This window comes from Maniola jurtina, chromosome 21 (assembly GCF_905333055.1).
Source record: "Maniola jurtina chromosome 21, ilManJurt1.1, whole genome shotgun sequence".
Classification (NCBI taxonomy): Eukaryota; Metazoa; Arthropoda; class Insecta; order Lepidoptera; family Nymphalidae; genus Maniola; species Maniola jurtina.
Window position 1 is genome coordinate 7461518 of NC_060049.1, and position 23621 is coordinate 7485138.

The following is a 23621-nucleotide window of genomic DNA, read 5'->3' on the forward strand; positions in this document are numbered from 1 at the left end:
TTTTACATGATCATTTAACTATGACCAGACATCGTCTGTGTTGGTGTTAGCTGGCGGGCGTGCTCTGCCTTTTTGGAGTGTTTTTTTAGTTAAAACTGACTGGAAAGCGCTCTAAGGGGGTGTCGTGCGTATGTCGGCGAGCGCCGGCACAGACGGGGTCCATACTTGTATAGTTTAACTAACTTGTTACAAATAACTACAAACTTGACATTGGTTAATCTTTGTAAAGCCAGAGGAGGGAGAAAAAAAAAAAACTATGACCAGTATACTCTTGATTTTTATTTCAACTTGGTTAAAAGTAGAATTATTATATAAATATCATGGCCACCGTGATGCAAACTTATTGATGTATTATATACTAAAATGCTTCTATTATATGGAAAAACTGCTCAGTCAAGTTAGGCAATGCCCAGTAAAAGTCAATAATTGACCGAAAGGCCTATGTTTTAAAGTCGTACAGTCGTAAAGTCGTAAATCGTATGCTGTGCTATTGATTTCATTTTTACAAAATTTTGACTTGTGGGTGCTATCTGTAGATTTATAGATGATATTGAGCCTTAAAACAAGGCTGTTTAAGTTCATTTGAATTCGCCATGGACGCAATCCGTCATGGATACCACAGGTCACGGGGGTGGCCACGGGGGTCAGTGGTTATGTCGGACTCCTACCAATTAAAAACCTCACGAAGTTCCATCCCTGACGACGACGGAGCACAAGGGACCGACAACACCTCGTTACTCCGCCAGCGGATGTCCGCCGCAACAGACCCACCACTGGGACACTACGCGCCCCCAAACACCGTTAAGAGCAGACTAAAGTGTATAGCCCTTAAGTGTTCTTGTTGGCAACTTTTGACGTTATATTATTTTGAAACTGAAATTCTATTTAGAATAGAATAGAATAGAATAAAATTTATTCGTTGAAACCGACACATAAACATAGTATTACAAATAATGACGCTTATATACAAAACTAAAAATAAAAAATACAAATAAAAAATATAAAACCTAGAATATAAAATTTAAAATATAAAACTTAAAAACTAACTTAACTTAAAGAGTGTATTATGTATGTATTATGTGTCGTGCCAACGAAAGGGCCCGAACTCAGCTTGATGTTGTGGATACACAATGTACCCACAACGCTGGTATTCTGTTCGGGCCCAAACGAGGGAAGCTCTGGTAAATTAACTGTTAATTCAAATTAAAATTAAAATAAAACAAGTGAAAATAAAAATAAAAATTTGTGATCTTTAAGGTGGAAAGCTATTTGTGAATAAAATAAAATAAAATAAAGGTCTTTCAGACTGCCACAAACTAGCTGACTGACTTTTGAATTTTTAGTAAATGGGCACGATATAATTTTTTGAAAGTAAATTTACATGGCATTGTTGGGAATCAAGATATTACTTGTAAAAAAAATATTGGCGCAATCGAATCAATCAACGCTGTTTCATAGAAATACTTCATTTTCAGGTGTACAGTGACGTATGCGCATTGCTAACTCTACGTGACATCATGGTGTTGGTTTGCACGTTGGAATGCGTGTACGCACTGACGGCGCTAGGCGACCGCGCGTGTGAGGCGGTCGCTAGAGTTCCCGGCCTACTGCAAACACTGGTCTCCTTAGTTACGGTCGAGGTAAGACTAACACCATCTCAATTAATCGCTAACCCACTTCTAAGAACGAGTTTCCTCCCAAAATTAGAAGGTTTCAGGCCATAGTCGCTATGCTACGCTAACCAAGTGTGGATTAGCATACACCGTAAGACTACGATTCCTACCAAATGAAATATCGATTGGTTTATGGTATATTTTTATGTGTATTCCTAACTCTACGTGCAAATTAATACCATGATCGTGTTGGTTTGCACATTGGAATGCGTGCACGCACTGATAGCGTTGGCGACCGCGCGTGCGAGGCAGTGGCTAGAGTTCCCGGCCTACTGCATACACTGGTCTCCTTACATAATATATTAACGGGTGAGGTACACTAAAATAGTATTAAAGCCGTTTTACAGTACGTCATCGCGATATTTATGATTTCTTTTTCACCGGCCATCCACTGAACGAACCTTGATACGGCATAGATACAGACAGATACATTCAGATCGTATGCCACATTTCGGCCCGATCCATCCAGTTCTTTGATCTGTGGATCTGTGAATCCACAGATTAAACCACTAGAAAAATTTTTGTAGGCGCAAAGCTACGGGCCCCGCGCGTGCATACTAATGCGCGTAGTGGAGACCGTGAGTGGGCCGCAAGCCGTCGCCGCTGTGAGTGAAGCCCCGCCACACCAAGCCCCAGCTACGCAAGTAAGATATCCATACTTCCATACTAATATTATAAATGCGAAAGTGTATCTGTCTGTCTACCTTTTCACGGCCCAACAGTTTAACCGATTCTGACGAAATTTAGTACAGAGTTAGCTTATATCCCGGGGACGGACATAGGCTACTTTTTATCCCGGAACATTAAAGAGTTCCCACGGGATTCCTAAAGACCCCTCCGCTCAACCCATTTGTATGAAATTTGGTGCCGAGGTAGCTTGCGTTCATGTTATTGACATAGACAACTTTTGATCCCAGAAAACCAAACAGTTCCCACGGGATCTTCAAAAACCTACATCCACGCAGACGAAGTCGCGGGCATCCTCTAGTACATAATAATTATTTCAAGCTTTTATTTAATTTGCATTGTTCGTATGTTTAGGTCAAACCTTGCAAGCTGAATTAGAACTACTTTCTCTTATGCTACTGAGTTAATGACGATGACAATAATTATTGATATTGTAGCTTCATATCATGTCCCCTTACTCTAGTATAGCTCTTTCTCGGAACAATGCTCTCAAAATTTGGGACGTTATAATATTTATTTAGTACTTTTTATGTTTCAATTAGATCGCCTCTTTCGCACCTGCTTTTGAGGATGCCGAGTCCAAGCCTTGCAAGTCTTTGTTCATAGTTCCATGTTGGTTTTGTTTCGATGACAATGCATTTTTATGAGACGCATGACCTAAATCCAGAATTAGCTCCAACGGAATAAATTCCTCAGAAGTTTGTCGACAAAAACCACAACAAACATTAGAGTGACATGTGTCAATGCATTAATTTCTAAAATATGTTGAAAAATATGTATTTCAGTCGCAACCAACTACGCCGTCGAAACCAACAGCAGAGCCCCCGCCCTTAGCCGCGGCATCCAACCCCACACCCTCGGCCGTGCCTGTCTCAGCGCCGATGTCCACTCTGCAGCAATCGCACATACAGCAACGAACTGTGCAAGTACGTATAACAAATGTCCGGCCGTCCGTCTGTCTGTCTGTCTCTGTTAACGTGGTTGTATCTCCTGGACTGTAATAGGTAGACAGTTAAAATTTTCAGAGTGTATAATATGTATTTCTATTGCTGCTGTATCAACGGGATCGGTTTTTTCTTTAACAAAATTAGCACAATCTAGTGCATTTTAGAGGTTGGTTTAATGAATTTTTCGGAAAGCATTAGGTAACACCCCGTATAAAGCGTGCGCGACGTCCAGCACACGCATTTAAAAAAAAAAGAATATTTATTTAAACAACTTTATTGTTACAAAATTACAAAGACAGAATAAATGATACACTTAATTCAACAAAGGGGAATATTAGCCAAATCATGACTAATATTCCCCTTTCCGCTCTAAGTAAGCGTAAAGCTTGTGCTAGGAGTGGGTACGACAGTAGTGCAAAGTGGTTTTTGAACCGCCGACCTTTCGGATTTCAATCCGCTCCTTAACCGTTGAACCATTGAGGCTAAATTATCTCATACTTTTACATTATGTTTTACTTTACTTTATCTTCCGTAAATTTTCCAGGAAAACGAGCATTTCGTGCAAGCGTGGCTGCGTGCCACGTACGAGGCTCTACCGCCCAATGACAACAGCACATGTGACGCGGCGGACGTATACAGACAATACCTGAACTGTTGCACTAAACTGTCGCGGAAAGGAGTCATTGCGCCTGCGCACTTCCCAAGACTTGTTAGGTGCGTAAACGATCTATCTTACTAGCGGTTTCCACGCGATGTGGTAAGACCTCATTGAGGATCAAAACTTCATTCAACCACCTAGGTGCCTGGTGCACTTCGACCGCCCTTTGTGCCAGATCCTTTTTTTCACGCACATGCAAACTGTGGAACCAATTTCCTTCAGCGATATTCCTGCACACTACCTGTGAAATGGTCCACCATTAATAAAAACTATAGTATATAAACTTGAATACTAAAACCCGACTGCGATTGTCTTTATAAACGCTGAAATATTAAGAGTAAAATTGTTTTTTTGATTATATTAATGAGCTCAGAACTTTCTCCTCTTTCATTTGACATCCCACTCGATGCAACAGCAAAAAAAAATTTTTGGAGACCTCCACTTTTTTGATGTAACATCAGTTAGGTCAATTTTTTTTCCAATAAAATATAGCCTATGTCACCTGGAACTTTACAACAGATCAATTGACACCTCATTCATCAAAATCGGCCCAATCAGGCATAACGGTGGAACACACAGAATGTGGTTACAAACATACATACATACATAGACTGCTAAAATCATTACCCTTCCTTTTGGCTTTGCCACAGTCGGGTAATGAGAATATTTTTTCTAATTTTTAGAACTGTATTCGGAGGCACAGTGGGACCTAATACTATAAGCACATCGACTGGAGAAACTCAACATGTGTACATCGGCATACGACTGAAAAATCCGCCCAATAGGACCAATCCACCTGCTGGTAAGTGGTACTGATTTCATATTTATAATTATAAAACAGTACTGTGACTGACTGAATGGCCGACAATATTATATTATAAAGAGGATATATTTGTTGTTGTGTACCGCAGGAGCTTACTCAGTTACGCGCTATATCTATATAATGCTTATGCCCGCAACTTCGCCCGCGTGGATTACACAAATTTCAAACCCCTATTTTACCCCCTTGGGAGGTGAATTCTCAAAAATCTCTCCTTAGCACATCTCTATATTATAATAGCTATCTGCATGCGAAATTTTGCCTGATTCGTGCAGTAGTTTAAGCTGTGCATTGATAGACCAGTCAGTTACCTTTTCCTTGGTTAAATTTTTTCCTTGGTTAGATTTAAAAAATTGGTCTTATAAGCAGGCCCATCGTCGCCCATCCTGAAAGCTCAACTGACGAATAAGCCAGCCGTAAGCGAGCCCAAGCCACCGCCGCCGCAGCCTCAGGTAATTATAAAAATAATGACGGATCTGCAATTTTGTTAAACGTCATGTTTAACAAAATTGCAGATCCGTCACTTTCTAGGATATTATAGTGGATATGGATTGAATTACCACAAATTCTTTCAATGATTTCTTACAGAACTGAGGCAAAGCCAAAAGGAAGGGTAATGATTTTAGTAGTCTATGTATGTATGGATGTGTGTATGTATGTGTGTGTGTATGTATGTATGTTTGTATCTAAATTCTGTGTGTTTCACCCTAGTGTCTAAACTACTGGACCGATTTTGATGAATGAGATGTCAATTGATTCGTTGTAAGGGTCCGGGTGACATAGGCTATATTTTATATGAATTATATGAAAAAAATTGACCTAACAGATGCTACTTAAAAAAAAAGTGGAGGTCTCAAAAAATTTTCTTTTGCTATTATATCGAGTGGGATGTCAAATGAAAGAGGAGAAAATTCTGAACTCATACATATAAGTGTACAACAACATTAAAATATACCAAGGGACAGAAAAACAATTTTACTCCGATATTGCAGCGTTTATTATGACGATCGTAGTCGGGTTTTAGTTTTCAACTTTATTTTGTAGCCAAAAAAATATATTGTAGATCAAAACACAAATTGTTCTACTTTCAGATCCAACAGCAACCACCCCATCCAGTGCTATCGCAGGCGTTAGAGTCGACTCCGTCCAACACGTCCCTCATCAAGCACCTGTTAGCGCACAAAGTAAGCCCCGCACCCGCATCGCACGCGCAAGTAAGTCCACTAACACTACTAACTTACTCACACACTATACCGTAGCTATATATAAAGGCTGACTGACTGACTGAAAAGTCTTAAGGTGCAAGAGACGGGTCTGCCCGCGAAATTCAAATTTAATTTGGTTTTTCGTAATTTGTAAACTAATACGACAAAGTAGGCTTATGGCATTCTAATTCCGACAATGGCAGTATCATTTTCACAGGATTAGATAAAAATCTTTACTTGAAAGGGTTCACTTTAAGAAGTTTGTCCTAGTATCGACTAGTTTGTGAGTTATAGTCGATACTAGAACTAACTTCTTAAACTGGACCCTTTCAAGTAAAGATTTTTATATAAACCTGTGAGGATGATACTGTTATTGCTGCAATTAAAGTGCCATAAGCCTACGTAGTCGTATTAGTTTACAAATTGCGAAAAACTAAGTAAAATTTGAATTTCGCGGGCAGACTCGTCGCTTGCCCCTTAACTTGATTGGTTCGAAAAGCAAGTTTTACTGAGAAGAGCTGGCCAGAAATCCGATTGCCTTGTTACTTAGATTAATAGACAAGATAGATAGAAATAAATAGAATAGCCACTAGAAAAATTAAATGTGATTTTATTTTAGATTGCTTTTACTCTAGACAGGAGAAAAGCAGAAATTGCGAACTTTCACAACCTGACAATATGTTGACCGTATTTGGTAAAAACGTTTTTAAGAAGCAAAATTAACAAAATGCATGTAATGTAATTCTTGTACAAGAAGTACTTATTAAAACACTAAAATTTGAAAAATTTGATACGTTGTAGCAAAAATAGTTAAGCATGTCATAAAAACTAACCATTATTTTGGGTAGAAATCGAAATTAGGCATGCAAAGATAGCTTATTGGAAGCATGTTAAAGGTTTTTAGTTTTTTTTAATATGTTTTGTTGTTGAATCTTACTAAAACTTAGATATAGTTTGATTTAGAAATGACTATGATTACAGTAATATTCTGTTTGTAATTGTTTATCTTTTGGATATTCAATTCTACTTTTTGCATATTTTTTAGAGATCAAATCATCTAAAAGTGGGACTTAATGAAATGTTAGAATTTTTAAATAATTATTTATGAGTCAAAATGCCCACTATAGTAGGTGGTACTTTATTATTCGAGCTAAGTTTAAACATTATTATAGTTTTTTTAACGAACTTCCAAAAATAGGATATTTTTTCTACTTGAAGTACATCAATTTCTCTGAGATTTCTGAACTGATTTAGTGTAGTGTGCGAATTGAAATGGTTGCAAAAAAACTTTAGTAAACTTTGGCCTATTACTTTGAAATATTTACTGAAAAACCAAAAGTAAACGGTCTCTGTAAAAACTGACTTCAAAATGCGTGTAAAAACAAAACTGTGTAGGTTCCACCAATCAGATGACTGTATCACGTCAATTTACAATGATCTGATTGGTGGAACCTACACTATGCGTTCCAGCGCACTGTGAGACCTCATAGTAACGTTTGTGAATACGGCCGTTAGTACTGTATAAGATAAGAAGTGCTATTTATATTCAGTACTTATTTTAAATTTCTTTCGAGTGTTGTATTTAACAATGAATTAAAATATATATAGGTTGCGCAACGACAACAGAGTCAACAGAGAGTGGGGCCGGCACAAGCCAGTACTGTGTTGGTTCAATCTAATCAGGCAGTAAGTTACTGTTTTTTTATATATAACAAGTGTAAATTAAAAATTTATAACACCCCCGCTCAAAATTTGTGATCTCGATCAAAACAGTACAATGACAGTAAAGTTTTAACAGTTTTCATTCAAGTTTTTCTCCACCTGTAAGATTCTTACAATTACAAAGCTATCTATATCTTTCGTCTATTTTACTCTTAACTTGTATGAATTCCAGAGTATGGAGGTGGACCCAGAAGCTCTCATCAAATGCACCACAATAATTCCGGGCGGAGGAGTTACTACCAGTCAAACTATGCAAGGGGACAAGGTATAATATGCATAAGTCTTGACAAGGTGCTTATTCAGTAGTATAATTTCTAAACTGTTAACTAAATTGACAGATGACATCCTTTTCCTCGGGGAGCAATTTGAAACGGATAGCAATAGATTTAGAAGATCGACCATTTTAGTTTTAGACTAAAGGTGTATCTGCATACTTTTCTTTTTAATATAGCTAAAAAAAGGATGGAACATAAATTTTACATTTAAAGACTATAAATTTTAGTGCACGCCTGCAAATTTAAACAATAGGCGTGACTGGCAGCTAAAGTCACAAGGTTTGACAGCTCTAAATTAAATTTTAAACTGTCAAACTATCGGTCCTTTTCACATAACATTAGTAAGAGTGCGTAGAAGAGGATGCAAATACTCTAAAATTCAGTTGTGCTCAGAATTAGTACCATTGTATATCTAGAACAGAATTAATCATATGCTAATTTAGTACTACAATCTCTTTAAACTATAATATGGTTCCAAAAATAGTACTATCGTTTTCACGTTGTTCCCTACGTATAAGGATAGCATTACTTTAGAAAATTGCAGTTTGTAGTTAAATACCAACAATAGTTTCCTTCGTCTGAACTAGATGGCGCTGCAGGCTATTGCACCGCGCAAAAGTTTAGGTCTTTCTGAGACACAAATATCCGAGAAGCCTTACCTATGGGTGCAGACAGACACTTTTCGCTATTTTTATAGCTGATGCCCGCGGTTTTATCCGCATATTTTTGCAAACCTCAAAATGAAGAGGTTGAATAATATAAAAATAAAAATTGTCTTATAAACACACCTAGTTGTTTTAAACACACCTAGGGACCCTAGGGTTCCACACCTCCTTACACCGAAGATTGCCCGGTGGAGATTCCTCTGAGCAATAAGGCCGCCTTTGCATACAATTGTTTTTGTTTCTTTGTTTTGTCTTGGTTATATCATGTTTTGTGTGCAATAAAGTTTTCTATCTATCTGTCTATCAATATTATAATCCATCAAAAGGAGTACAATAGTACCTACTTTGAATAAAATGACTTTGACTTTGAATAATGTGTGTTTGTGGTTTGTGTGTTGGTTTGTCCCTCAATCACGCCGAAAATCGATGTGACTTTTTGGTATGGATATACATAGTTAAAGACCTGGCATCCTCTAGTACATAGTATAGACTAGGTGATGCCCGCGACTTCGCGTGGATTTCGGTTTTTTAAAATCCCATAGGAACTCTTTGATTTTCCAGGATAAAAAGTAGCTTATGTCCTTCCCCGGGATGTATCCCATGTCTGTACCAAATTCCATTAAAATCGGTTCAGCGGTTGGGCCGTGAAAACGGAGCAGACAGACAAACAGTCAGACAGACACACTTTCGCATTAATAATATTATTATATAGTATATATTATATAGTATACAGTATGGATGTTCCCCGCGCTGCGGGTGATAGGTTCGCCGTCACGCGTGCGGAGACAGTATCATATCCAGTAGGTCTCGCGTCGTCATCATCATCGCTAGGACGCCTGCGAAATGCTCCAGAATCTTCATGTATACCAAGTTTTCATTACCTGCACTAGATGTCGCTGTAAATTATTGCATCGAGGTAAAAATTCGGTGTGCTCTAACAAGTAAATGCCTGAAACGCTTTCTTTCGTTCAAACATTCGCATAAATACGATAAAGCTTCGCGGTTTTATCCGCAAATTTTTGAAAACCTCAAACGAAAGAAGAGGTTGTAAAATCCTAAAGGCCCCACCCAGTGACCCTCTCTTAGGCTGAAATCTATAGAGTGTACTTTGACTTTGCTCCAACTAAAGTTTCAGTTAAAACGAGACAGATTTATGCCAGTGATATAATGCTGTCTCGTTTTATGAGTGTCGTAAGTCAAAGTGCGCTCTATAAATCTCAGCCTTAGTAGCAGTCCGTGCTTCAACCAGCTACCCCTGGATCCGACAGGGTCCGCGTGGACGACCAGACGAGAATATCCCAACAAATTGCAACAAAACAGGACACACCAATTGCGCTAAAATTCAAAAGCGGCCCCTACAACTAAAGAAATAATAGTTAAAAAAACCATAAACTATTGAAAAATAGTCTTTAAGCGTCCTGTTGAAGATTTCCTTTCATCATCGCTGAAGATAATAATTTTGTGTCCTAATATTTTGATAATGGGCAAAAAAAAATGTTAGTTTTTTAACTTTTTCTTTCAGATGATCGTGAGCGCAGTTGAAGAAGTTTTAGGTAAATATTCTGATTTTTTTACGAGAAATGAAACTGTTTTCCAATTTTTCTTAATAGCTCGTTCACACAGGCTGCGTAAGCGTTGCGTAAGCCTAGACGTAGCCCGTACCATTGCGTTGTAATGTATGGAGCTATATGAAACATGGCACACCGCTTGCGTAAAGCGTGGACGTATGCGTAACCCGGTGTGTTAGGGGTTTACGCGCGTCACTACGCACATGTCACGTGTACGCAATTGGTGTGAATCGGCCTTAATCCTTAGTATTTCGAAACATTTTTTAATTTTAATACATAAAACTGCTGGTTAAAAATACATAACGAAAGATTCGTCATTGGCAGTGAAAGTACCATGGTCTGAAATCTGAATGGACTATGGCACTCAAGGGCCGCGATAACCAGAGGCATGCAGGGTAGGAATTGCCTACCAGTTCCGAAATTCTTCATACCTACTTATTATTTGTAACAGAATTTCCTTCAAGTGTTGGTAAAACTTCAGCAAAATCCCTAATATTTCTTTTTCTTTTTAGTTCCGAAAGAGGAGCCGATACAAATTCAGATTGACGAACAGGCACAGTTGACTATCGTATGTATAAAATCCTTTTTTTTTTATATATACAGCGTGAAATTTCATGGTTGATTTCCCGCGGCAGAACGATAGCCTCAGTGGCATTATCGAAAATAAGAGTTTAATTTTTTTTAAATAAATTTTTTTATGTCAAAAATAAAGAAACTCACCAGACACGAAGCTATCGCTTGGTCGCTTTCGGGTTTGCCATTTTTTGATTCTAATCTTTTATTTTTATAAATCGATTGTACTACCAGCATGAAATCATTTCTCTGCGGGGAAACTACCATTAAAATGCCACGCAGTATATAAAAACAAAAAAAAAAAATTAAGATAAAACGTACAATAATAACTAATTTCACGAAAAACGGTTTACAGAAAACGGCTCAAAACAAAATGTTAGCAGACCTCCTAGAAAAGAAATCCAATCCCCCAGTACAAGTTGTACCAATGGGCCAACAGATCAACGCACCGACCATACAAATAACTGAAACGGGACAAATAGTACAAGTCAAATCCGAAAACCCGCTCATACAAATCAATACAGACGTGCAACCGAGCGCGCCTTTCTTCCAAATCAAAAACGAACAAGGCCAACTGATACAGATTAAAAATGATCAAGGACAGATAATACAACTCAAAAATGATCAACTACAAGGTGTACTTCAATTCAAGAACGATCAGGGTCAAATTGTCCAGATCAAAAATGACCAGTTGGTCCCTCAAATTGTTCAGCAAAGTGTCATTCAAAGTGTGAAGTCGGAGAAGGACCAAATGATTGAAACTGTGATCACTGATCATTCGTATACGGAACCCCCGAGTAAGAAAGTGAAGATTGAGGATAAATCTGAGGTATGGTTCAAATTGTCAAATCTTTCTTATTAGAGTTCCGCGCCTCAAAAAGAAAAATGGAACCCTTATAGGATCACTTTATTGTCTGTCTGTCCGTCTGTCGTGTCTGTCAAGCACTTTCCGTTGATCTAGATTCTAGTTTCATGAAATTTGGCAGGTAGGTAGGTCTTATAGCACAAATAAAGCGTGGAGCGGATTAATCGGCTACCACCACGTTTGGCCCCTCTTCTCGTACGAATCTCTTCGTAAATGCACATAGGATGACGCCTGCATAGAGAGATCAAGACTAAAATATAACAAAGGGTTATCTAGGACTTCGTCTTTGTTGGCGTTTGCTGGCGCGCGTGCGATGCCTTTTTGGAGTGTTTTTTTTGTGTTAAAAGTGGCCGGTTTTTGTATTTTGCTGGTGTTTTTTGGTGGTGGAACTGACTGGGAAGCGCTCTAAGGGGGCGCCGCGCGTATATCGGCGAGCGCCGGCACAGACGAAGTCCATACTTATATAGTTTCCCTAACTTGTAAATAACTAAAAACTTGACTTTGGCTAATCTGTGTAAAGTCAGACAAGAGGAAAAAAAAGGGTTATCTAATTTTCACTTTTATTGCTAGAGCAATTCTCCACAAGAGAGCGTGTCGAAAACTGCAGCAAATCTGTACGCGGCGATCGCGGCCTCTGCTCTCGAGGACGAAGATGATTTGGTGAGTGGTTTTTTTTAGTTACAAACTATATAGGAATCAGTTACTGACATGATAGGACGAGTTTTGATTTTTTGAACTCCCAATGCAAACTTTGAAGCGATGTCTACCGGACAACCATGTTACGCAGGATTTAATGACTAGTGTCAGACTAGTGTAGAAAAGGTTTAGGGTCTACATAAGTTGTCAACGAAACAGAAAACTACTTAAAGTACCAAATTCATTGCCATGGATTTTTATTCATAAGCCTGTTTAGTCGAACTGTATCTCGATTGCGTAAAACCTGCATCAATCATTATTACAATCGCAATTGTTGTTATTGGCTAAAATGCTATTATGCAACAATGCATTGTAGCCAATAGTGAGCAAGCGTGAACTAATCAGAGGTGATTGCGATTGTGACGTTCTAGCTGTCATTCTACTGCAATCGAGCCACTGGTTCTTAGCTATGTTTGATGGAAATCTCTTCAACCGAAGGATTATTAGCTGTTCATTTTGTTACTTGCACTTGTCTTATGGACTTGGCCTTATGCAATCGAATATGTCAATAGTTCAAAGTCGGAATCTATTTATATCGGAATAAAGTAATCGTTTGTATTTTTTTCATGTCTGTACAAAATAGCGACCCCGTGGGATCATATTGGCTGGTGCTTTGGCTAAGGTGTTTAGAATAGAAAATTGTATATTTTAATTTTTTTTGCATATTATGTTCTAAAAATTCTGAATATTTAATAAAATTATCTATATCTTTTATATTGTTGCTTGCTTAGATATATTATTTTACTCATATAATAAATGTCTACACCTTCTTTATAGTTAGTTAATATATTCGTTTTATAATAAAAAGCTTTTTAGAAATGATAGATTTTAGTGATTTTTTTTTTCTAAATTAGATGTATGAGCATTAGCCTATTTATGTCGGTATAAACTATAAAGTATCAGATTTTAATATTGATTCAAAAAATATCTGTAGAAATTTTGATATGTTAGTCAGATGAACAATCTAGACAGTCTCTTAGATGGTAGACAATCTCTAAACCAAACTAAATTGACAGGTCAAAATGTAGTGCTATCTTTTTCCCCAGGGAGCATTATTAAAGAGATAGCAATATATAGTACGCGACAGGTTGAGATGGCAATCGGGGCATGAGGCGGGGGGACGCCCCGTACACCCGCACGTAACCCGCGCTCGTCTGCAGCGGGTTAGCGCGGGGGCTGTGCGGGTGTGCGGGGCGTCCCCACCTCGGTTTCCATCTCGACCTGTCGCGTACTATATATTGCTGTCTCTTTAATAATGCTCCCTGGGGAAAAAGATAGCACTACATTTTGACCTGCTATTTTAGGTAAGCTTAGAGATTGTGTACTATAGAATTAGCCACAGTGTGTACAGCTGAATTAGCAGCATTTTAGTTTTTAGTTTACTTTATTTTGAAATGACTTAGTTACTAATTATTATCATTTGTAATATTGTCAAGGTACAACAACCAGCCATGCAAGTGCAACAACCCACGCTGCAAGTGCAACAACCAACACTGCAAGTGCAGCAACCGACTTTGCAAGTACACCAGGCTTCAGCTATGCAGGTATGGGAATTGGAATATTGTCTGAACTTTGCCCGCGCGTATTTAGATTTTTAAAATCTCTGGCATGCATGTGAAAAGTAACTAGAGAGACAGATAGACACTTTCATGTTCACGGTGAAGGAAAAACATCGTGAGGAAATACATGCTTGAGAGTTCAAAGGCGTGGAAAGTCTGCCAATCCGTAGTGGGCCCGCGTAGCAGACTACAGCCTAAACCCTTCTAATTCTGAGAATAGAATCGTGCTCAGTAGTAGGCCGGCAATATGTTGATCATGATGATTCTATTATTTACAGATGCAACAACCAACTTTACAAGTACAACAGCCGATGCTCCAAGTACAACCGATGGACGTACAGAACATTCTCGCTTCGCAATCGGGACAGATTATATTACAAGGTAACTCTTCTTACCTTTCTCCCTTTCCAGTACCTTCTTTTTAGTTATCATCGTCGTCATCATCATCATCATCATTAATAACCGATAGACATCCACAGCTGGGCAAAGGTCTCTTGTAGGGATTTCCGCACGTCATGTTCTTGCACCGCCCGCCTGAATCCAATGGCTCCCTATGACTCGTTTGATGTCGTCGTTAACCTATTGGGGGGTCTTCCATTCTTTGAGGTCGCCAACCTAGCACCTTGGGACCCCAACATCTTTCGGTTTGTCTATGTAGTAATTATGTGCCCTGCCCTTTGCCACTTCAGCCTCGCATCTCATTGAGCTATGTCGGTTACTCTGGTTCTCTTATGAATATTATAGAATAGAATAGAATATATTTTTATCCAAGTAAACTTTTACAAGTGCTTTTGAATCGTCAAAATAATTTACCAATTCCTACCGAGAAGACTTACTGACGATTCAGAATTTTTTAGTCATAGATTTTAAAAATGAAAGAAATAGTGTGTAACCTATACACACTGTTGAAGCTAGTCTTAAGTAATCTATATTAGGGTTCCGTACCCGTAGATCCCAACGGGATCCTATCACTAAGCCACTGCTGTCCGTCCGTTATAACAAAAACCAAGATGGTGAATTTCAATATGGCCGCCATGCAAAGAAAATTTGTCGGACTGGCATACAAGCTTTCGCACTTGACCGGTTTTTATTTTCAGAAAAGCAGATGCCATCCCAAACGACGCAGTTCATGCAACAGCCGATGCAACTGATCGCAACGCCAGGCACCTCGCAGGGTAAAAATTCATCATATTTTAAGAATGCTCTCCATAGTCGTTTCAAGTCCAGCGTGAGAGCATGCTATTGCAATCAACATTTACGGGCGGGACATTATCAAGGGCGAGATGCGTGATATGTGACCAAAGTAATTTTTTAATTTAAAACCTCAATAGCTCAACGGTGAGGAGCGGACTGAATTCCGAAAGGTCGGCGGTTCAAATCCCACTCGTTGCACTATTGTCGTACCCACTCCTGGCTCAAGCTTTACCCTTAATTGGAGGGGAAAGGGGAGTATTGGTCATGATATTAGCATGGCTAATATTCTTTTTTTTTTTAATAAAAAAAAAGTGGATCAACGTTTGGTATTACGTTTTTTGCAAGTTAATTAATATTTTTAGGATTTCGTACGTCAAAAGGAAAAATAAACTCTTATAGGATCACTTTGCTGTCTGTCTGTCCGCCTGTCTGTCAGCAGGTTGTATCTCATGAACTAAAATAGGTGAGACCTGAAATTTTCACAGAACGTGTATTTTTGTTGCCGCTATAACAAATAATGAAATTTCTAAAATGACCGCCATAAAATTAAAAATAAATAAATTAAAAAGTGCTTTTTCTTGTACCTCTTTACGAGTTCGACTAATACTTGACCAATTTTTACTCACTAGGACAATATTGGATAATGGTAAAATTACTATTATATGCTGCAGGTGGTCTCAGCTACATAGCGCAAAACATACCCGGTAATATGATGCAGAAAACTATCATTATTGTACAAGGCACCGGCGGTGGACCGCTTACTTTAACGGTATGTATTTATTCTAACATTCGAAAAAACTAAGAATCACGTATTTTTATATTGTTAGTAAAGTAAATTATGTGCCTAATCTGTCTCTATTATTCATTGAAAACATTTTTGCAACAAAAAAATTGGCTATAGCATACAAACAACACTGAACGACGAAAGTTAAAGAGTCGAGAAATCGAAATTCCTTTGCGCATACATATTTTATTATGGATGTTTATGTAATGAAATATGTTATTTTTAATAAATTTTTGCAAAATCGGACTAAGAAGATAGTGATACATTACATGATATGTAATTTTAATATTCAAAGTCAAATAATTTATTCAAAATAGGTATAGGTACCGGCAAACAACTTGAACATCAAGCGGCGTAGTGGCAGAAAGTTGGCGACTTTCTCGACATATCAACCAATGGCGTGTACCCGCACCTACTGATTAACCAATAGCGTGAACCCATCATTCGCCAGCCAATCACGTCAATTCAAGTTGATTGCCGGGCACTGTACCATTATTGTACAATAATTTAATTGTCATTTGTTGGTTTTGTAAGATCTTTAATTACGTAAATTTAAAACTAAAGCTACTTACGTGCCAAACGCGTCCAATGTATATGAATATTTGACTATTACTCTCATTTATTTATTTTTTACATTTTATCCTATTTTTAAACAATAAAATAACAAAAACAACAGAAAAAATAACAGAAACACAGAAAGAAACAACAAAATCAATAAATAACAGAAACAAAAGAGAAATAAAATAACATAAACAACAAAAAACTAAAGTAACGGAAAAAAAAAAAAAAAACAAATATTTGACAATTATTACCTTTTAATATTTGATAATTATAGCAAAAGACAAATTCAAATTTAAAATATTTTTATTCAATTAGACTTTTACAAGTACTTTTGACTCGACAACAGTATCTACCACTATTATTAGAGAAACCGATTTAGATATTGATAATTCTATTATTATAACATGTGTTATTATTAAAATTTGCACGCAAGGTGAACAACCCGGCTGGTCTCGACGAGGCGACGCTAAACAGCCTTATTGCGCAGGCCACAGAGGCGATAACCCAACAGCAAATCATTCAGGTTAAACACTTGAGGATTTAGCCGCTGTACTAACCCGCTGCCGCCCGATGATTTTATAACTTTTTTGACATTTAGCGTTTCTTTTTTTTTTTCAAGTGGCTTCACGGCTCTGGGAGCCAGCCCTTTTGAACCTATTTAACGTTAGCAATAGTGGCGAACTGTCATTTCCATATAAATTATCCAAATTCCAAACCTATGCCACCAAAGCGAATCTATACGTGCACACTTGATTGCAGTTTTAATTCAATATTTGGGTTCGGGTCAACGTTTTACACCAAATATCAAAATTTCAGGTCTGTAACTCATTTCGTATACGAGCTAGAGACCTGTGACATGATTCGGATAGACAGACAGACAGACGGACGGACAGACAGACTGACAGACATACAGCAGAGTGACATAAATAGGGCTCCGGAACCCTAAAAAAGATAGATAAATCACTCATATTCGGTATTTCGCTCAAAGGACTTGCTAAATGTCGAAAAGATTACAGAATCAGGGCCCTGGTTATTTCTGTCTCGACTTATCATCACCTTTTTTTACTAAGCTCGTTAACAAATATCATTTCTAGGCTCTTTTCTGTTGCATATTTTATAGCTCGATTTTTTAACAATGTTATGTCTTGTACAAAAAACTTTGGACTAAAGATGTCACCTATTTTTAACCCCCGACCCAAAAAGAGGGGTGTTATAAGTTTGACGTGTGTATCTGTGTACCTGTGTATCTGTCTGTGGCATCGTAGCGCCTAAACGAATGAAATGATTTTAATTTAGTTTTTTTTTTGTTTGAAAGGTGGCTTGATCGAGAGTGTTCTTAGTTATCATCCAAGAAAATCGGTTTAGCCGTTTGAAAGTTATCAGCTTTTTTCTAGTTACTGTAACCTTCACTTGTCGGGGGTGTTATAAATTTTTAATTAACACTTGTATACATTGTCATGAAAAGGATGCCTCAGAAGTGTAACTCTTCCATGAAAACTTATCATTGCATTTTAGCGTTTGTACGGCGATCTAAAGGTTTTCATTTCAATGTCCACAAAACATTTCATCGTAATGACATGAATATGTTATAGTCCAAAGTTAATGTTTATAAAATTATGTTCAATTACCTACTAAGTTTCGCTTTTAGTTTTCCACTCATATTTTCTGAAAATTTTCACAGTAGCATTTCTAATTTTAGTCATTACTTAGATTATGTACCATTTCCTTCTAAGTTAGTACGCTTTTGACTGTGTTATCACTTACTACCTGGTGATATCGCAGTCGAGGACTAACTTTTATTGGTAAAAAAAAAAAACTTAACACTTCAAACATGTCTAATAGACAGGGCAGCACAACGCTTACTAATAAGTGCACATTTTTACTAATTCTGTTTATATATTTTTGTTTCTTACTAATTACCTTAATATGGCGTTAAATAGCTGTGTTGTATTCTTAACTTTGTGTCTAATTATCTTATTTCTTATGTGAAGTTAAAGGCAAATTTTGAAACTGTTGAATAATTTTTGAGGAACAAAGACGTTTTACACACAGGTTACCGAACTGTGTGTCAGATGCTACGATTTTATGTCTTGTTTTTTGTTGCCTTGTTGTTGCCACGGCATCTATTTTGTTATTTACTAGAAGAATTTATTATTGACGTGGTACAGAATTCTTTGTGCGCGATTCCCACTTGCACTTGGCCGGTTTTTGTTAAATAAATCTGATTTATTCCTGTCAATTATATTATCTAACCATAGAAAAATCTGTCCTTAGAAATTTTAATAATGAATAGAGGCGTTTTATTAATCGTTAGGTTTGAAAAGCGGAAGATGGAGGATCTATAAAAATAATAGAATTAAAACAAAAAAAAAGTATAAAAAGCAATATCGCTAAGCAGCGATATGAGTTAGGCTACTTTTTCGCTTAGAATTCAATAGGATTCAGAAGATAAATTGATGTCAGTGGAATGTAGGAGCGTTTTTATAGGCATCACAGATTCAATTTTTTTTATAGAACTAATCTAACATAAAAAGTGCTTGTTGCATACAGAATTCGGGGGTGATTCAGTCGACGCAAAGGGTGATAGTGAGCCAACCCACCCTCGTCAGCACTTCTCAGCCCATAGCCATGGTGAAAACCACCTTCACACAGGTTCATACCGCAAGGCTTTTGTCACATGTACCTACATGCATGACCACAGAATTCTAAATAAGATTATAGAAATGATATCTGGCCTTTTTGGTTAATTACTCACAGTCAAATTACCGTTTTACTGAGACGATTCGACGGCTAGTTAGGCTAGAGGGTGACAATTGATGTAAAAAATCAAGGAATTCAACCTACTCGTAACTGTCATCCTCTCACAATCCAGCCCCACGAGGCATCTCAATCGGTATACTTATAAAACCTATTTAAATTAAGAATGTTCCAAACGTTTTCTTGACATAATATTATATAATATGGATAAAATGTCAGAAATCGGGCGCTCTCAAGTATAAAGAGACTTGTGTATTCGGCCGTCCCTCATCATAAATAATTTGAAAGAATCATTCCAAACTCTAGTATCCAAAGTAACTTAAATTAGTCGTTAATGTCATGCAAATACATCTGTTTTTAGAATAACGCGTACTGATGTTTCATGAAACAGCGCGGTAATTCTCACGCTCCTTTACCACTTCTATACTTATTCTGAATTCTGGGTGCATGATCGAGTATCTAGACTCTTGGTAAAGTGTTTTACGGGCTTTTCTAGTTTTTGCCGGCGGAAGTATCAATGATGATGGTTTGAATTCAGTAAAGGGTTTATTTAAAATGTAGGATAGTATTCATTCTAGGTGAAGTAAATCTATTTGAAATAAATTTTGCACTGTAGACACGAGAGTAGTTATTATATTTTTATCATGCCTGCAATCATATGTATGTATAGCGCTATTTAAATAATATATATCCAGTTTTATAATAGGTAGTAATATAAATAATTTTTTTTTTATTTCCAATACTTTGTAGATTTTGTAGAAAGCAAAATACGTAAAAAAATAGAATTTAGAAATATTTATACCGCAATATATTTGCTAGCTGGGTTCATGGTATACATAATAATATAATATCTTTGGTTTTGGGTAGTTTTAAGTGTGAGGTCATGTTTGCACCGCTACTTATTACTGTTTGTATAAATGTTTATATGTATGCACATAGTTTTTGTAGTTATTTTTTTACTTTAACGTATCAAAAGTATAATATTACTATAATGCATACATTTTTGAAACTCACTCGCCATATTTGTTCTGTGTGTCAATAACCATGTCAAAAGTGCGGTTTGCCGTTAGATTATGGACTTAAATCGTACCTTGAGCAAAAATGGCGAGTGAATTCTCAAAATATACGCACTGTATACTAATTTATGTTCCCGTAATCCAGAACGCGCCACAGATAACGCCGAGTCAGCAACCAATAATAACAACCCAGCCGCAACCTCATAAAGCTCAGATAGTCAACCAAGCGCCAACGCAACAGATCGTTGTAACCCAAAAACAACCACCCGCTTTAATAAGTACGTCAACCAACAACCAAATTATCGGTAACCAGATAGTTGGGAGCAACCAGCAGATAATTCAAGGTAAGTTGCACATTAAAAAAATACTTTCCTTTATTTCTTTTTTCCATTGTTGTTAATTCACTAAAATAACTTTATTTTTACTAACGTAAGTACATATTTATTTATACTGTCCTATGATTTTAAGATTTTTAAGTAATAACAATTATTAATTACTATAACTTTGATAAGTTATTTTGATATATAATTTTACTTTTACGATGTGATAGCAAGGAGCCACGTAGCGTGCGTCGATCTACCGCGGAATATCATTTCCTCAAGACGCGACGGTTTAAATTCTAATTTTTTCTATTTTTTTAAGGCAACCAGCAGTTATTACAAGGCAACCAGCAGATTATAGCAGTGTCAAACAACCAGCAAATTATAGTGAACGCTCCAATGAAGCAAGGCATGCATAGAGTGGTGCAGCAACCACAGAGGAGCCAGGTTGCGGCTGCACCGGTAACCAGCACGGCGTCCACTGGTGACATTAAGAGTGGCGCGACACAGAGCATGGTTAGTGAGATTCATTTTCTACTTTGATAAACTAAAGTAACCTAACCTATTCTTAACATAACCTACAACATGCCCATGAAGAAAAGAGTACATAGATTAGTGCAGCAACCACAGAGAAGATGTAACCTAATCACCACCCATATAATAAATATGCGAAAGTGTGATTGTTTGTTGGTTAATCTTTCAATTATGTCACAACGGGGCAATCGATTGACTTGATTTTTTGCATGGATATATTTAAAGACCTGGAAAGTAACAAACTACTTTTTATTCTAGGAAATCAAACGTATGTCCGTCCCCGGATGTAAGCTTACTCTGTACCACATCAAAATTAGTTTAATTGTTGGGCCATGAAAAGCTAGCAGACAGACAGACATACACACTTTCGCATTTATAATATTAGTATGGATTTATTATTTCTATACTACAAAGCATTTTTTTTTCATAGAAGAGCCAGCAACCGGTTATGAGGCAAGTTATAACTCGACAGCCAGTTATGGTGGGCAATACCAAGATTGGCGATAAGGAGATGGTCATCACGCAACCTGTTACAGAGGTAACATGCATGTAACATGTAATATACTTAGCGCATAACTGAGCCGGCTCCTGTGGTCCTAATTGAAAAAAAATATATTTTTAGTTAGATTTTTAGAACTACTTACTATAGGTATAGCGCATAACAGAGTAAGCTTTTTTTTTTAGGGTTCCGTACCTCAAAAGGAAAAACGAAACCCTTATAGGATCACTTTGTTGTCTGTCTGGCTGTAAGTCAGTCCGTCCGTCCGTGCGTCCGTCGTGTCTGTCAAGAAAACCTATAGGGTACTTCCCGTTGACCTAGAATCATGGGCAAATAGGTAGGTCTTATAGCATAAGTAAAAGAAAAAATCCGAAAACCGTGAATTTGTGGTTACATCACAAAAAAAAATCATTATTATTAAAATGTGTTCATGAACAAATAATTAGTTTTTCAATTTTAAGACAACTAAAACTTGCTAACTACTTGGTAGGTAACCAAGTAGAATATCATAATATGAAAGGGATATACTTCCAAAACAGATTTTATTTATTTTTAAGTCGTGTCTGTCAAGAAAACCTATAGGGTACTTCCCGTTGACCTAGAATAATTATGAAATTTGGCTGGTAGGTAGGTCGTATAGCACAAGTAAAGGAATAAATCTGAAAACCGCGAATTTGTGGTTACATTATTAAAAAAAATATATTAAAACGTGTTTCAATTTTCAAAGTAAGATAACTATATCAAGTGGGGTATCATATGAAAGGGCTTTACCTGTACATTCTAAAACTGATTTTTATTTATTTTTATGTATAATAGTTTTTGATTTATCATGCAAAATGTCGGAAAAATTACCCGCGTACGGAACCCTCGGTGCGATCTGACTCGCATTTGGCTGGTTTATTTAAATATATAGACTAGCGCTTGGCTGCAATCAGACCTGCTTTAATTAAAGTAACCTTTCCTACCATTTATGTACAAAGTTTTCTTTCATTTTCTTATTACATTACAGACCAAACCACCACCCCTCAAAAAAACAGTGACTCCGCCGCCTCAACCCTTGCCCGCTGGCGCTGAAGATACTCCGTGGATTTGTCATTGGCGGGGATGTGGAAAGTGAGTTTGTTATACTCCATATTGTTCCTTACTACTTTAATTTTTTTTCATTGTTAGCAAGCGTTTTCTTTCCATCTCACCAACATTGGTCGTTGATAGAATTCGAGCGTCGTTGAAACACTTCTGCATTTAAAAAAAATGGATCTTAACGGTCTTGTTTGAACGCTCAAGTTCGACCGTACAACTATAGTCAGTGCTTTGAACTGAAACCTTGCGATTTTGAAATCGGTGGTAGTGAATTTTTGGCTTTAAATTCAAAAGTTTCAGGCCCATTTTACTCTGACTTTGCTGTGCTTCCATACTCGAATATTATCAACGTTGGTGTGAAAGAAAATGCCATATTAAGTACACAATATTCCGTGGAGATATTTTTGGTTGGCTATTGGGTCATACTGAGTGGAACAGAATACAAACAATACTAGAGAATGATCGTAAATTAAAAATCGATTTCTAATTCAATCGATTAATGGGCAGAGCGTATTGCTGCCAATATCATGAGTGAGTAAGACAGAATAGAGTTTCGCTTCTTTCGAGTGTTCACGCACATCTGTTTTGTTCATTAGAATATTCTCGAACGCATCGGAAGTATTCAGTCACGCGGCGCGCACGCACTGCCCCAATACAGCGGGCGGCGAGGCGCCTTGCATGTGGTTGGACTGCGATAGAGTGCCGCGGCGTACCTTTGCCTTGCTCAACCACCTCACTGACAAACATTGCAGCCCACACGTAAGTACTCTCCCATCCCCCTCTCTCATCTCTAGATAGTCTAAAAGTGTTAAACTTGACAATCGTTTCTGAGATAAGGTTCGAAAATTTCATAATACGGGACTTACTGACTCTGAATCATAAATATGGGTCTTAGTTTGTAAACAAAAGGGAAAAAGGTCCATTTGCATTACACCCGACCACTTCAAAGATACATTCTCAAAC

The 23621-nt window shown here is 37.3% G+C and overlaps 1 protein-coding gene across 10 annotated transcripts in view; it reads left to right on the plus strand.

Annotated features, from left to right (window-relative positions):
• Positions 1–23621, plus strand: part of LOC123876384 (AT-rich interactive domain-containing protein 2) — a 39876-nt gene that overhangs the window by 4718 nt on the left and 11537 nt on the right. For 3 of the 10 annotated variants that reach the window (XM_045922603.1, XM_045922610.1, XM_045922604.1), the window contains 25 exons: positions 1476–1640; positions 2201–2317; positions 3146–3286; positions 3852–4021; positions 4649–4767; positions 5152–5237; positions 5877–5999; positions 7599–7676; positions 7885–7977; positions 10175–10205; positions 10733–10788; positions 11149–11622; positions 12229–12318; positions 12938–12976; positions 13791–13898; positions 14192–14294; positions 15011–15088; positions 15779–15876; positions 16886–16975; positions 19003–19104; positions 20371–20569; positions 20868–21061; positions 21510–21617; positions 22588–22691; positions 23255–23417. In XM_045922603.1, the coding sequence (XP_045778559.1) occupies positions 1476–1640; positions 2201–2317; positions 3146–3286; positions 3852–4021; positions 4649–4767; positions 5152–5237; positions 5877–5999; positions 7599–7676; positions 7885–7977; positions 10175–10205; positions 10733–10788; positions 11149–11622; positions 12229–12318; positions 12938–12976; positions 13791–13898; positions 14192–14294; positions 15011–15088; positions 15779–15876; positions 16886–16975; positions 19003–19104; positions 20371–20569; positions 20868–21061; positions 21510–21617; positions 22588–22691; positions 23255–23417 (3129 nt within the window). The remainder of the gene's footprint in view (positions 1–1475; positions 1641–2200; positions 2318–3145; positions 3287–3851; positions 4022–4648; positions 4768–5151; positions 5238–5876; positions 6000–7598; positions 7677–7884; positions 7978–10174; positions 10206–10732; positions 10789–11148; positions 11623–12228; positions 12319–12937; positions 12977–13790; positions 13899–14191; positions 14295–15010; positions 15089–15778; positions 15877–16885; positions 16976–19002; positions 19105–20370; positions 20570–20867; positions 21062–21509; positions 21618–22587; positions 22692–23254; positions 23418–23621) is intronic. The other 7 variants (XM_045922606.1, XM_045922613.1, XM_045922607.1 and 4 more) reach the window with 6 other exon arrangements.